This window comes from Dermacentor variabilis, chromosome 8 (assembly GCF_050947875.1).
Source record: "Dermacentor variabilis isolate Ectoservices chromosome 8, ASM5094787v1, whole genome shotgun sequence".
NCBI classification, from domain to species: Eukaryota; Metazoa; Arthropoda; class Arachnida; order Ixodida; family Ixodidae; genus Dermacentor; species Dermacentor variabilis.
Window position 1 is genome coordinate 4,711,891 of NC_134575.1, and position 14,412 is coordinate 4,726,302.

A 14,412-nucleotide genomic window follows, 5' to 3' on the forward strand; every position below is an offset into this window, starting at 1 on the left:
TCAAGTGTTGCCGGTATTAGGGAATCGAGTTAGAGTCAAACTTGGCGTGGCACTTGCTATAATTATTTAGGTTGATTTGTTTGGCTGTACAAAGCAACATAAAGTATTTCTGAAGGTCTTGCAATAGGTTTATTTTGTTTACATATCAAAATTTGGTAGTTTGCTCGTTCCGTTTGTATACTGAGAAGCGCGCACTTGCGCGAACCGGTAGTACGTCACTAATGTACATCCCGTTCCGGCTGCCTACTATTGGCTAGTCGCTCATAGCACTTCGAGCGACGAATTCTAGATTATCAGAACCGAGCGATCGCGCGACAAGACCGAGCGGTCTGTTCAAGCGACGGCCCGACCGGCCCATCGCTCGAAGACGTCGTTGTCGCGCACAAAATCGCGCTCATGGGGTTTAGCCTTAACCCCGGGTGGACGCTTGGCCAATGTCGCGACGCGTTAAACCGTCGGTTGCCGGCATTGTAAATAAAGTTATTCCTATCCTAGCCTGTTTCATGTTCCAATCCAGAAAAGAGTACAGTCTATATATAACTGGCACCGGGGACATTGTGTATGTACCAGCACTAGAGCATGCGCCAGCGGCGCCGCTGGGTACGTGAATACCCTCGGCTTTGACGATGGTGATTTTCATAGACGACGATGATGATTGCGATTGTCATGATAATGGTGGTGGTCATAATGACAATGAAAATGGTGATGATGATGTTGATGATTGCTGTCGACAAAAATACGGAAGGTGATTCCACCTCTGTGAGGATGAATATAGTCTTTTGTGGCGCAAGGGCCAAGTATGACCAAAGAGCGCCAGGCCTATGGTAATGAGTTCAAAGTGAAGCAATAAATTACGAGGAATGGATGTAACAGGGCTGTAAAGGGGCCTAAAAGACGGTCGCTGTAAAGTGCGTAAGAGCTACATGTAATAAAACTATGGCAATGACTATGAGGTGTGCCAAGTACACGAAATATTCATCGTGAAATAATTATGTAGTAAAATTGGTCACATGCTCAAAATTCCAAAAAGAACTACTGCCTTAACAGAGCCCTTGAAGCGCAAGGACATGATGTCGTGTACTATACAAGGACTACAACCACAGCTGCATCCTCTAGAGAGAGGATACGCTACGATACTATTTAGCTATTAACATGCAAGACCATGTCGTTCAAGAAATCTAGGACAGCTTTGGTGATAAAAAGGGGTTCTTTACCAAGAAACATTAGCGGGATAGAGAGGGACGCAAGAGCGGTATGCTAGAGGAAAATGTTTTCTTCTCTCTCTTTCGGCTTCCCGACACTCCATGAGGACGTGGAGGACGGTGAGCCTCTCACCACATTTACCACAGGTTAGAGGTTCATTGCCAGTCAATAGAAAATTGTGAGTGCCATATGTGTGTCCTATTCTGAGTCGGCAGAATAGGACATCAGTTCTTCGTGTTTTGGAACAGAGGGCCAGAAACCTAAGTTTGGCTTACTCAAGGGGAGCTTATTATTTCTTTCAATGTCCCACAAGCGTTGCCAGTGGTTTCGCAGTTTTGTTCGAAAAAAAGGCTTGATATCTGTGGTAGAAATAGGAGCAGTGGGATTAATAGCTTGCGATGTGATTGATGTGACCATTTCGTCTGCTAGCACATTACCCTCGATGCATCTATGGTCAGGAACCCGGCATATTGTCACATGTCTGCAATATTAATAATTATTGCACACGTAAGAGTAAAGCTCAATCAAAGTGCTTTTACAACACTTAACGAGTCCGCGAATATTGTTGCTTTCTCTAGCTTTAATTTCTTTATGTGTTTAACCGCAGACAGTACGGCATAGGCTTCTGAAGTAAAGATACTTGAATGGGGGTATAATGCACCTGATTCAGAGAAAGAGGGACCAACAGCCGCATAAGACACGCCAGCATGCGACTTTGATGCGTCGGTGTAGAATTCGGAGCAAGAGTACTTCGATTGAAATTCACAGAAATTCATAGCGCTATCAAGCTCAGGAGTGTGCTTTGTTATCTCTACAAAGGATACGTCACATTCAATCATCTGCCATTCCCATGCGCGGTAATAGCTTCGCTGGAAGCATTATAGGTGATTTTGGGGAATTGGGACATCCATTTCTTCGCCGAGTTCTCTCACACGCAGTGAGAAAGGTAGTGTCATAGAGGGTCTATTACGAAAAATTGTAGAACGCGTGAAGTCGTTAACGGTTGTGCAACACGGATATTCCTTATTAGAGTACACTTTCAGAAAATAGGTGAAGCTGGTGTATGCTCTGAAAATGGAGTGACCACTCGCTGACTCTACGCACAGACTTCGACAGGGCTTGTTCTAAATGCGCCATTGGCCAGGTGGATACCTAGATGGCGGACAGAGTCTAACATGTTTAGCGCGCTCTGGGCGGCATACCATAGTCCAATTGTGATCGAATTAGGCTCCTGTAAAGATTCAATAAAAAGTTCCTGTCGCTACCCCTTGTTGTACGGGATACGATTTTTGGTAAGTTCATTGTTTTTAGACATTTTACTTTATGACATTTTATGTGTGGGATGAAAGTAAGCCTGGGAGTCAAGTATAACACTTAGAAATTTGTGCTCTTTGTTGACAGGTATTTGTGGTCCGCACAGTCCTACAAAAGGATCTGGAACCAGGCCTCTCTTTCTTGTAAAGAGAACACAATAACTTTTCTGGGGGTTGACTTTAAATTAATTTTTTCTGCCCACTTGGATACCTGGTTTAGGTCCTGCTGTACCTGTATTTCACACACTGTAAAGTTACAGAATTCGAAACCTATTTGTATGTCGTCGACGTAGACGGAATAAAAAATAGCTGGTGATAATGATGTATGAAGCGTGTTCATCTTAACGACAAAGAGCGTGCAATTGAGTAGGACAGCCTGGGGTGGGGGGTACCCCAGTTTCCTGTGTGAATGTACACGACAGTTCATTACCTATTTTCACCCAAATTGTATGGTTGTTTAGGCAGCTTTCTAAAATATTTAATATGTTACCGCGGATGCCCAGCGCCGACAGGTCGCGCAGAATTCCGTACCGCCAAGTTAACACCCTTTCTACGCCAAGAAACACGGATAAGAAGGGGAGAAAAACGAGAACAAGGTGAAAGCAGGAGCCAACTTTTCGACAAGTGGACTTGTGTTCTTCAAGACAAGTCCACTTGTCGAAATGTTGGCTCTTGCTTGATTTTCGCCTCCTCCGAGGGGTTACCCCCTCTGAGGATCCTAAGGGCAGTTTTGCATATTCTGCCCCTCATGTAGTTGCGACAAGTCTCTTTCGAGTCTGTGAGAATATTTAGCGATGTATTCTCCCTATATCCTTGCATCGCCGCCACCGCCACGGCGATTTCCTCGGCTTCAGCTACGCTCCGTATCTCGGCCGAGACGCACGAGACAAGCTTTTCCTCCTTGTTCATTACTACCGCGATGGCCTTTGCCTCGCTTCCTATTAAACTTATGCTCGCGTCCGTGAAGAGAGTGTTCTCTTCTCTAGCCACTGTCTTTTCTATGTATTCGGCCCTAGCTTTCCTTCTGCCTTCGTGGAGCCTGGGATCCATGTTCTTCGGTATAGGCTTTACATTAAAGGTTTTCCTAATTCCCGCCGGTACGTCCTCGTACCGGTCGACGTCTCCTATTTCGAAGCCCAGCCTACCGATCAGGTTTCGCCCCGTGTAGGTCCCCGTTAGTCTTCTCATTTGCGCTTTCCGCTGTGCTTCCGCCATCTGATCTGGATACCTGGACACGAGGGCATAAGGGGTAACGAGGCGGCGGACGGTCTAGCTCGAGCTAATAGATTCCGGGCTGGGCAGCAGCAGGAGTACCGCGCTAGTTACGCCGGGATCCTCAGTGACAGTTATTCGGAATTACTGCAACACTACAGGGGGACTAGATTCAAGTCCCCACCGCCCCATCAAGCGCTGACGAAGGAGGAAGCAACGGGCTGGCGTAGGCTCCAGACAAACACCTTCCCCAACCTTTTCATATTCAACAAGATGTTCCCAACGCATTATAGGGACACCTTCCCCTGGTGCGGGGCTACACCCACACTCTATCACATAACTTGGGAGTGCGAACGAAACGACGCATTCCGCGATCATAAACCCCCGAGTGCGGAGCATTGGGAGAGCCGGCTCGTCAGCTGCGAACTCGCCGTCCAAAGAAGGATGGTGGAGCACGCTAGGGACGCGGCCAAACTCAGTGGAGCCCTGGACTGAGGGACCACCCGTGCTGAAGAGGCTTCCCTTCGACGAGAAGACAGCATGAAGAAGAGAAGACCTCGATCCGCGAGAATTCCATTTTATAATTCAATAAATGTTTTTTTCTCTCTCTCTCTGGCTCTTGCTTTCACCTTGTTATTCTTTTGCTCCTCCCCGCCTTCCCCCTGTTTTCCACAGATAAGAAGGATTGTTTATGTACGAAAGCATCGCTAATGCTTGCTTCGATGCGCACGAGATGGTTGGTTGTAGATCGCCCTCCCCTAAAGCCACATTGAAATGGGCCAACATTTTGCTGGACTCTAGGAAATCTACGACAGTGTGGTTGATCATTTTCTCAAAAAGCTTACAAAGGCAGCTCGTAAGCGCTATAGGACGGTAGCTGGTGAGCAATGAACTATCTTTACCGTGCTTCAAAACAGGGATCACAATAGCTTCTTTCCAGCTAGATGGAAGATACCCAGTAGACCACATAGTATTGAAAAGTGTGAGTAGCGTGATTTGTGTGTCGGAGTGCAGGTGCTTAAGCATATCGTACATGATTGTATCGGGGCCCGGTGCAGAGCTCTGACATGCTGATAAGGTAGCTTTAAGTTCGCCAATGGTAAAAGGACGGTTATAAGTATCCTTTGGGATACATTTCCGATTCAGTGGCTTAAGTTCTACTATTGCTTTATGTTTCAAAAAGTTCTCCGAATAGTGAGTGGAGCTAGACACGCGCTTGGAGTGTTCGTCGAGAACGTCGGCCTGGTCTTCCAACTTGCTTCCTTCTTTATCAACCACAGGTAATGGATGGCTTTGTTGTCCCTTAAGTCTCCTTAGCCCGGTTCATACTTTTGCCTCCTATGTATCAGTTAATGCCGGACAAGAACCTCTCCTAGCTTGTCTTCTTAGCTTGCCGTCGCGTTCGCCTTCTCTGTGGTTTAATGTTTTTTTTAAATTGTATCAAATTTTCTGCAGTTGGGGGTCGGCGCAGTATGCCCCACGCTTTATTTTGTTTTTTCCGCGCCTCCTTGCACTCTTTATTCCACCACGGAACTCGTCTTTATTGGGTGAGCTACCGCTTGATTGTGGAATGAAGTTGTTGCTGCCTCGATGATAAAAGCGGTAAAATACGCTACCACGTCATCGCTACTAAAATCGGTGATAAAATGTCGTGATAGGTAGGTTGATTACTTTAAATGGTCCCAGTCGGAAGAAGCTAGCTTCCACCGATGCGCATATGGAGGGCATTCAGGTTGTTCAATTAAGTTTAAAATTACAGGAAAATGGTCACTTCCGAGAGGATTTTTGGTTAACACTCCAGTCTAAGTAAGGGATAAGAGCTGCCGAGCCAATAGATAGATATATAGAAGAATGAGAATTGTGAAACTTATTATAATAAGTCAGTTCATTTTTACTGAACAGGCATGTTTCGGCGTTCACTGAAAAGTTCTCTATGAATTGACCTCTCGCGTCACATCATGAGTCTCCCCAAATCGTGTTGTGAGCATTAAAATCTCCCACGAGTATACAAGGCTCAGGAAGCTGGCTAATGAGGTTACAAAAAGGTGTTTTTTTCGAGATGATGGTTCGGGGGTATATAAATGGAAGATTCAGTGATGAATTTATTAAAAAGAATGACCCGAACTGACACTGTCTCAAGGTGCGTCTGAAGGGCGACGTGTCGGCAAGCTACAGTCTTGTCAGTTACTATTGCTACATCGCCAGAGGCATGAGCCTGGTCGCGGTACTTTCGGAAGATGAAGTAACTACGAAGAAATTTAGTGTTCATAGGTTTCAGATGTATTTCTTTAACACACAGCAACTTTTGATTACGTTTGTATAGGAGTTCTCTAATATCGTCAAGGTTATGAAGAAGTCCTCTAACATAATATTGTACCATTTGTGTTTCCATTATGATAAATGTGTTTGGTGCTGTGTGTTTAAGAGACGAACATTAGCTCACGGGCCCTTTCCAGGCGTCGTGACCCAAGGTTTGTCTTTTTCGGAGCGATCACGAGAGTGTCGCCGCTCAGGCGCTGACGGCGCCGTCTGGCTGGTCGTGGTGTCCATCGCCTCTTGCGAGGCGCTGGACACGCGCTCTTCCGAGCGCTGTATTTGACGTGAAGGCCTCGACACGTCGGACGAGACCTTTGAGGCCACATGCCCGGAGGTCGATGACCCCTTTTGCTGGGGTGGCGGAGCAGCGCTACCAGCAACCGCCGGGGCGGGGCAGGGGGGGGGGGGGGCAGGGCAGATGGCGTCATTGCCGACTTACTGCATGTAGGCCGGTCAGCCGCCGGAAGCTGTTGTGTTGCTGCCCCCGGACGCGTCACATCGGCAGAAGTGTTCTTGGGCAGATAGGATACCCGCCTTCGTGCATCCTTGAAAGTAATGTTTTCCTTTACTTTAAACTACTATTTTATTCTACTTTTACTTTTACTTTTACTACTAGTTTTATTCTACTATTTACTATTTCCTTTCCCTTTTCCCATGATGGGCACGACCGCGAGTATGCGGCATGCTCCTCATCACAGTTGATACAAGGGAGAGAGTTATCGCAAGATTCAGAGGTGTGTTCATGGGCACTTCATTTCGCACAAGTTTGGCGCCCTCGGCAGCTCTACGAACTGTGGCTAAAACGCTGGTATTTGAAACATCTGAGGAGATTTGGCCCGTATGGCCTAACACTGAGCTTGATGTACCCAGCCTCGTCGGACTCGGTCAGGGCACTTTAACCAAAGGTGAGTATTGGGTGACTGGTCTCGATTTCTTTGCCATCCCGCCTCATCTTAATTCTTTTGACATTGACAACATTCTGCTCATTGAAGCCCTCCAAGAGCTCAGCCTGTGTTAGCTGGAGCAAATCATTGTCCGAGACAACGCCGCAGGTGGTGTTCATAGTGCGGTGCGGAGTCAGTGTCACTTGAACGTCCCAAAATGACACAAAACTAGCCAACTTTTCGTGCTGTTTCTGATCATGGAGGCCCAAGAGGAGACCAACACTTGCCATTCTTGATGCCTTGTAGCCTGGACGAAGAGCCTCAATTAAAGACTTGGAAACAAGAATTAGGGAGATTGTTCGTACTTGTTTATCTGATTTTTCCGAGTGAATGACGTGGAATCGTGGGAAGTTCAGTCTTTGACGTCCAAAGAACTGGAATACATCTTCAGTGCGCCCTCTTTTCTGAGGGCGATCAGGAAAGGCGGTGAGGAAGGAACTCGCCATAGAGGGATGTGTAATTTTCGGCAATAACGCCAGCCACCCACCGCGAAGCCCTACAAGGGGACGCTACAGTGACTGTAAAAGCAGGTTCTGCAAACGCCAGCTGTACGTCATCACTATAACCAAAGATGAAATAACCCACGTTTGCTATTCCCACAAGGTTAGCCCTTGCTGCTTGGAAAAATTGGAAGTAAGGGGAAGCCAGTAGAAGACAGGAAAGATGGAAAGTGAGAAAAAGATGAAGATTGGAGGGAGAGAGAGCCAGGAAAAGGCAATTACCGATTTACCCTGGATGGGTCAGTGCGGGGCTGCCGTCTACGTGAAGCCGAGGCCAAAGCCGAGAAGCCGAGGCCGAGGGGCTTTAAAGGTCCGAACACTCGGCATCGGATCAACCCCCAGGATCCCCTTTTCCCCGGACACGGCTAAGCCGCGCACGGTTAGACGCGGGAGGGTCCAAACCTCGTGTGCTTGGGTACGTGGTGTCGCTACACACCGAACACCTGCTTATGCAGACGTCCCTGCGGGTGATTCCACCTCTAGTGGGCGTCGATCAAAAGTTGTCACTCTTGCGCGGCTCTTAAATAGATTACATTGTTATTACACTCCATTCTCGCCTCTAACTTGCCCAGAAAGGTATTGTCTTTCATCGACTCCAACTCGGTGTTTATTTATTCCTTCTTTTTTTTTATATCGCACGCATGTTTCCCTTTGCCAAAGCCCCACAATTATCTGGGACGACTGGTACGCGCGTCACGTCGCACAGGTCGAGCGAGCAGAGCACGTGTGGGCAGCCTGGTTTCCATTTTGCCACAGGCCTTCCACAGCCTTCAGCTTGCGTCACGAGCGGGAGCGTGCCAGTGTCTCCCATTCTTGCCTCGTAAAGCTTCCAGTTGGTCCATTAGATGGCGACGCCGACGAGATCCTTGAGGCGCACGTGCTATCGCGCGAGAGCTTGGCGGCGGCGCGAAGTTTAGATGCGGTCACGGGTGGTGGCGATGTTTTGCGCTTCTCCGCCGCGAAATATTTACTTGCCTTTTGGTTAGGTAAGCTCTGGGATAATGCTCCTGTCTCAGTAAATGAGTCCAAAGCTGAAGGAATCGCTGAAGCCTACTGCCTTCATAATTTCTTTTCTCGTTTTTTTTTTTGTGTGTATTCGTGAATGATCCGCCATGTGGGTAGCAAATATTCAGAAATACCCAAACACCAATTGCCTACTCGATTTTTTAAGTTAGATATGTTCAATTGATTTTAAATGTTGCCTATTTGGTTGTGCATATCGGACAGCGTGCAGCATGCGTATTTTAAAGAGAGCGCGCTGCTCTACTCACAAGTGCGATGGCGATGGCACATTCCGGGGCCGCTTCCTTTGCTCCATTGAAAAGAAAAACGTTGGAGAAGACGAGCGCAACAACTGCTGTGCCATTAGAAACCTGAAATGAACAGCAGCACACATGCAATGAGTCACGCGTGGCCGGAGGAACGAAGCACAGAAAAGTGCGACTGACGTTAACGCGCCTCCCCCCCCCCCTCTTTCTCTATCGATACTCCGCTCCCACGAGGCATAAGAGGGAAATGAAATTAGGCACAAGCACGCATGCCCGTCCCATGCAGGTACTACAAGAGTCATCTTGAACTGTGTTGCTATCAAATGTTCACCTAATTCGCTCTAACTCATTCATTCGTCGCGCGTTTTGGCACGGCGAGCGTAGTGACACATGTTGACAGTCGGTTGCAATGCCCAACAGAGTCTCTTTTTAAAACATGCGCAACGATACTCGAAGTGAAAGGTCAATCCAGCTACACGAGGGCGTAAAAGCTTCTACAGTAGTTAAAACGAACTTACGTCGACGTTTGTATTACTGCCAGCTATTTATCGTGAGCAGATCATACCGGAGTGAATGCGAGCTCCCAGTGCGCTCCTGTTCCACGTCTCACCAGATAGCCCAAGTCGTAAAGTGTGAAGCACACTGGTCGCCTGGGTGCCAAGTTGGGCCTCTGCAGCAGCTCGACGATTGAGAGGGAGGAGCATGCGAAGAAAGCCCACTTGAGGAGCCAAGAAGCTTGAACCACGAGAGCCGAAGTCTGCCGATGTTGACGACGACGGGGAAAAAGAAACATGGATGTGGAAAAAAAGTCGAAAAAAACATTAAAGAAATAAATATGCTGTTATAAGTCATTCAATCAATCAGGTGAAATTTTTAATTGACTGATTAATTTTAACGCAAGAAATCAATGTCCAAACTATAGGAGAGACTTCGCTGGGGGAAACACCATACGAACCACCCTGCAACTAGTCCTTTGAGGCTGTACCAAATTACGCCAATGCTAAACACAGCAACACATTAGTTCCTAGTAAGCTGAAAAGCTTTTATCATGGAACACGGCAGTTAGCGGCTTTTTATTTTTACTTGCAGCAAGAACGTCATTCTTCGAATGGTTTCAAAGTGGCACGTACTTTAATAGCTATCAATGAGAATGTAATAGAACGTGAACAAACTTTAAGTATGCGTCACTGCAATCCACCGAAAGCTAAAATTTCCATGAAATGTACAGCCGTGGCACATGACACCATTACAGGTCAAGAAAGGCTACCGCACTAATGCACATGCTAGAGGAGTTGGGCGGTGGAACAAAGGCCGACGAGTTCCGCACTTTGCAAGTTATGCCGTGCCAGGCAACGTGTGCAACGCAACTTCTCAAAATGCTGTTGGGTACGGACCTATTTCGGAAGCAGTACGAGCACAATGAGATCGCTAACTCTGTCCCAATCTCATTTGATCGAATTCACTGTGTACCATCGTGATTGTCGACAGAGAAGACAAAACAACGACTCCACTTCGAAAGCGAAAAAAAACATTGCACGATTCGCTATTTACTAGATGACATAAACGAAGTTGGAGCTAGTGGAGACCGCTCAGCCATCGGCATTGTGAGTTTCCCCAAAGGTGGTCTCGCGTAAATTAAGCACAAAAGCTGCCCTGCAATCAGAAACTGAAAGTGAATAACAAGCGCTAATAAAGTTTAAATTTGCATCTTCTTCTTACTTTCGAAGAGAGATTACCACTCGAAAGGAGTGAACAGTATGATATTTCGACAACAAAAGGCATAATATTCTTTCTTTGCTTTTGCCTTCTACTTAAACTACCACTTTTGCGCATGCGACAGCCAAGCCAGCCAGCTACGCTAAATATGGTGATTTCTGTTTTCGCCCAATTCAATTTGTGGCTTAATGTCTTTCCCGTCGCCTGGCCCGTCTCTGCAACAGTGGCCATACGGTGTCGCGCGAGCCAATAGTGCAGGTAAAAAAATAAAGGTGAGCGTTTTCACGTTTCATTGTCACAACCTGTTATGACGCACCCTGAATTGGGGGACTCTGGATGAATTCCGACTAGCTGGGCTTCTCTGACGCGCACCCAATGCACAGTGCATGGGCCTTTCTGGAATTCGCCGCCTTCGAAATGCCGCGGCTGGGATCAAACCCGCACCCTTGCATGTGAAGGCGAATGAAATTAATCTCTAAAAACACGGCAGATAAGGCCAGTAAGCCTTTCGGAGAACGCTCACCACCGAGTGACAAACTCAGAGATGCTACCGTCGAAAAATATTCCTAAAGGATCACCTCATCGCAATATCTCGCACTCACCTCCAGGACGTCATCATCCATGAGCGACTCGTTGCGAAGCGCTCGCTGAAACGCACTAAGCCTACACAAACAGGAAAGAGGCCAGCACAATTTCGGTCCGACGACGTGTGGCCTGAAACAGACTAAAATGGGAAAAAGAACGAAAACAACACCGACTGGTTAACGGCACTTGGCAACAGCCATGTCTCGCCAGGTCTGGCTGAACGATCCAGTTGAACAGCTGCGCACAGCTGCGGTATGACTCTGAAGAACATAATAAGGTCATTTCCTGCCTTTATCCCGCGCGAATTCTTTACTTGTTATTGCTTAATCTTTCTTAATTTACTCGCCGCGGTGAAGCTTAGCGGTTATGGCGTCGGGCTGCTGAGCTCGAAGTCGCGGCTTCGAGTCCCCGCCGCGGCGGCCGCTTTTCGAACAATGCAAACAACGCTCGTGTATGCCACGCATTGGGTGCACCTGAAGTAGTGCCAGGTGGTGGATAATAATCCGGAGCCATCTCCTATCGCGTACCTCATAATCAGATTGGAGTTTTGGCAAACCCCAGAATTCTTTTAATTTCCTAATTTCTTCGCAGTAGGTAAGTTTGTGTCCTCTGTGGCACAATACGCAAAACTGCACCCCGCTCAGGGAGTACCACATAGCCGGATTAAGCGGCAGCCGCTCACGGCGGGATTCCTCTTTCTATAGGCCACAGACGAATTGCGGATATCGACATTATATCACAGCTGCTTTGCCCGTGACCCTCTCGGTGGAACGAACCAACTCATTCACAGCTGCGCGTATTTTACATTGCGCAGCGTCAGGTTCCATCGAAGCGATGTCAGTGAGGTATTGGTAACGTGCTCAAAACCACGCCGGCTTCATCAAAAGTGCGAAAGCCAGTTATCGTGTTATGGAAATCCCGCATAGCCCTACCTTCAGAATTACTTGCTAGGCGAGCGCGAGTACCACGTCTTAGGAAGGACAACAGTCTCCAAATGTTCTCGCTAGATTTCATGGGAAATATATACACGGTGCTGGCGCAGTGGCGTCGACAGAAATTTCGCTCGGGGGGAGGGGGCGGCTTACGTTGCACCTCGGCATCCCCCTTAAGAGGAAGCTTTAGCTCGGATGCTCCTACCTAAATACAGGCAGAAGGGCAATTCGTTTTTCTCCGCAAGCACTGCACCAAATTCACGAAGTGTGTTGCATTTAAAAGAAAAACATGGGGGCGGGCGGGAGGGGGGGTTCTAGTGACTTTTGCTTTCGAATTTTTCATTTAGGTCCTCAATTTTTTTATTAAAGATTGGCCAAAATCGCTAACTTTCAGAAAACGAAACTATCAAGTTTAAAACTCTGTAACTAAACAATGAGAAATGACATCACAATTCTGTGAATTTCATCTAATAGCACATCTACAGAGGACAAAATTGTTATGTTACACCTGAATCTAAAAAATTTAGTATTATGGAAACACGGCTTTTGCAGAACCCTTGTACAACGTAACCAATTCACGCAAGATACAAATTGACATGCCAAATTTGTCCGCTTTGACTGCTATAATCGATGCCGTTGACAGAACCGCCATATCTGTTCTTGATGCAGAACTGTTAGTTTGTAAACGTCACGCTCCTATCTTTTACGAACTTTCAAATTTTTCGAAATATTTTAAACCAAATTCAGGCCCTAAATCGAAATTCCGCTTCCAATGGACACTACAATTTAACTTTCTCTCTCAAATGCAACGAATTTCATTAAAAGCGATCCAGAGGTTATCTCAGAAAAGCGTTTCTGCATTTTACATGTACTATTTGAATAGGCCACGTCGGAGGGGGGCCCGAGCTAAAGATGCTTCAGCGTCTGCCTGTTCGTTCCCTATCACGCCACAGTGTGATGGTATCCACTGAAAGGTGACATTGTGGCCATTTCTTGTTGCGTGGTCGAGATACTCTGTAATTTCTATAGCCATAGAATAATACGGGCCCCGTCTGAGGACACAGTCAATCGTTTGCAGAGCTGGCTTGCAATCGCAGAATATCGTCCATGCGCGAGGACGCTCCTCGGAGAGAAATCGAAGTGCTTCCCGGATAGCAACAAGTTCTGCGGCAGTTGATGTTGAGCTATGGTCTAGTTTAAACCGGCGAGCGATGATCATATGTGGAATGACGAAGGCCGCAGTGGAGGCATATGGTGTGACAGAGCCATCGGTATACACATGTACAGTATCTCCGTACTCTGTAGAAATGTGCAACAGGGTGAGTTGCCTGAGGCCAATAGATGGAACGAAAGACTTTTTAGTAATTCCAGGGATCTGCAATGTAACGACAGGTTTAGGCAGAACCCACGGGGGTGTTCTCGGAATACAGTCGGGAGAGAATCTTGTCGGCAAAACACTCTGATGCCGCGTTATAGTCGTTGAAAAGCTGGAATCTGGGTGTGTGGTAGGGAGCGATGACAGAGGATGGTGCCTGTGTCGGGTCAACACGCGGAGGTACATTCGAAGAGGCTCGCAGAGCAAGTACACCCGAATAGGACAAGCACGAGCTTCCGCTATTGTTCCATTGGTTGACGTGCATCGTGGGAGGCCCAAACATGTGCGTAATGCTTGAGCTTGAATGCTCTCCAGCGCGCGCACACAACTAAGTCCCATGCTTGAGAGCGCCGGCATGCTGTACCGTATATACCCTACGAATAGTGCTCGGTACAATTGGAGTAATGACGACTCCGAGGGGCCCCATCTTGTTGCTGCCACGACGCGAAGGACGTGAACAAAACTCTTCAGCTTTGACTTCAGTGCGGCGACGTGTCTTGACCAAGATAATCCCCGGTCTATGACTAAGCCAAGGAATCTGTGGTGTGTAACCGTAGGTATCGCTACGCCGTCAACAATGATCGGATACATGCTCATTCGTTTTCGCGTGAACGTAATCACAGAACATTTTTCAGTTGAGAGTCGGAGGCCTTGACGCCGAAGATACTTAGCTGCGATTGTCACTGCACGTTGAAGCCTAGCACGCATTTGGGGACGGGTGGCTCCAGATGCCCATATGCATATGTCGTCGGCATATGTGCTAATCTTTACCGTGCTAGGAAGTTCGGATGCAAGGCCAATCAATGCAACATTGAAAAGAGTTGGACTGAGAACTCCCCCTTGTGGAACACCTCGATGTATATGGTACTGTCCGGTGTCGCCATCACTTGTCGACATATACACCGTGCGGCCACTGAGGTAGCTAACAACCCATGTATATAGTCGGCCACCGATGTCTAAATCTTCCAGTGCATCAAGGATTGCATAATGGAGTACATTGTCGTATGCACCCTTAATATCCAGAAAGACAGCTCCAACTAACCGACGT

At 47.3% G+C, this 14,412-nt stretch overlaps 1 protein-coding gene across 3 annotated transcripts in view; it reads right to left on the reverse strand.

The window, feature by feature from the left end:
- LOC142589532 (ATP-binding cassette sub-family C member 2-like) overlaps positions 1-11,178 on the reverse strand; it is a 125,202-nt gene extending 114,024 nt beyond the window's left edge. For all 3 annotated transcript variants that reach the window (XM_075700954.1, XM_075700955.1, XM_075700953.1), the window contains exons 1-3: positions 11,075-11,178; positions 9,367-9,513; positions 8,760-8,861 (exon numbers count right to left, since the gene is read on the reverse strand). In XM_075700954.1, coding sequence (XP_075557069.1) covers positions 8,760-8,861; positions 9,367-9,513; positions 11,075-11,095 — 270 coding nt within the window. In that variant the 5' untranslated portion in view covers positions 11,096-11,178. The remainder of the gene's footprint in view (positions 1-8,759; positions 8,862-9,366; positions 9,514-11,074) is intronic.
- Positions 11,179-14,412: the final 3,234 nt, after the last annotated feature.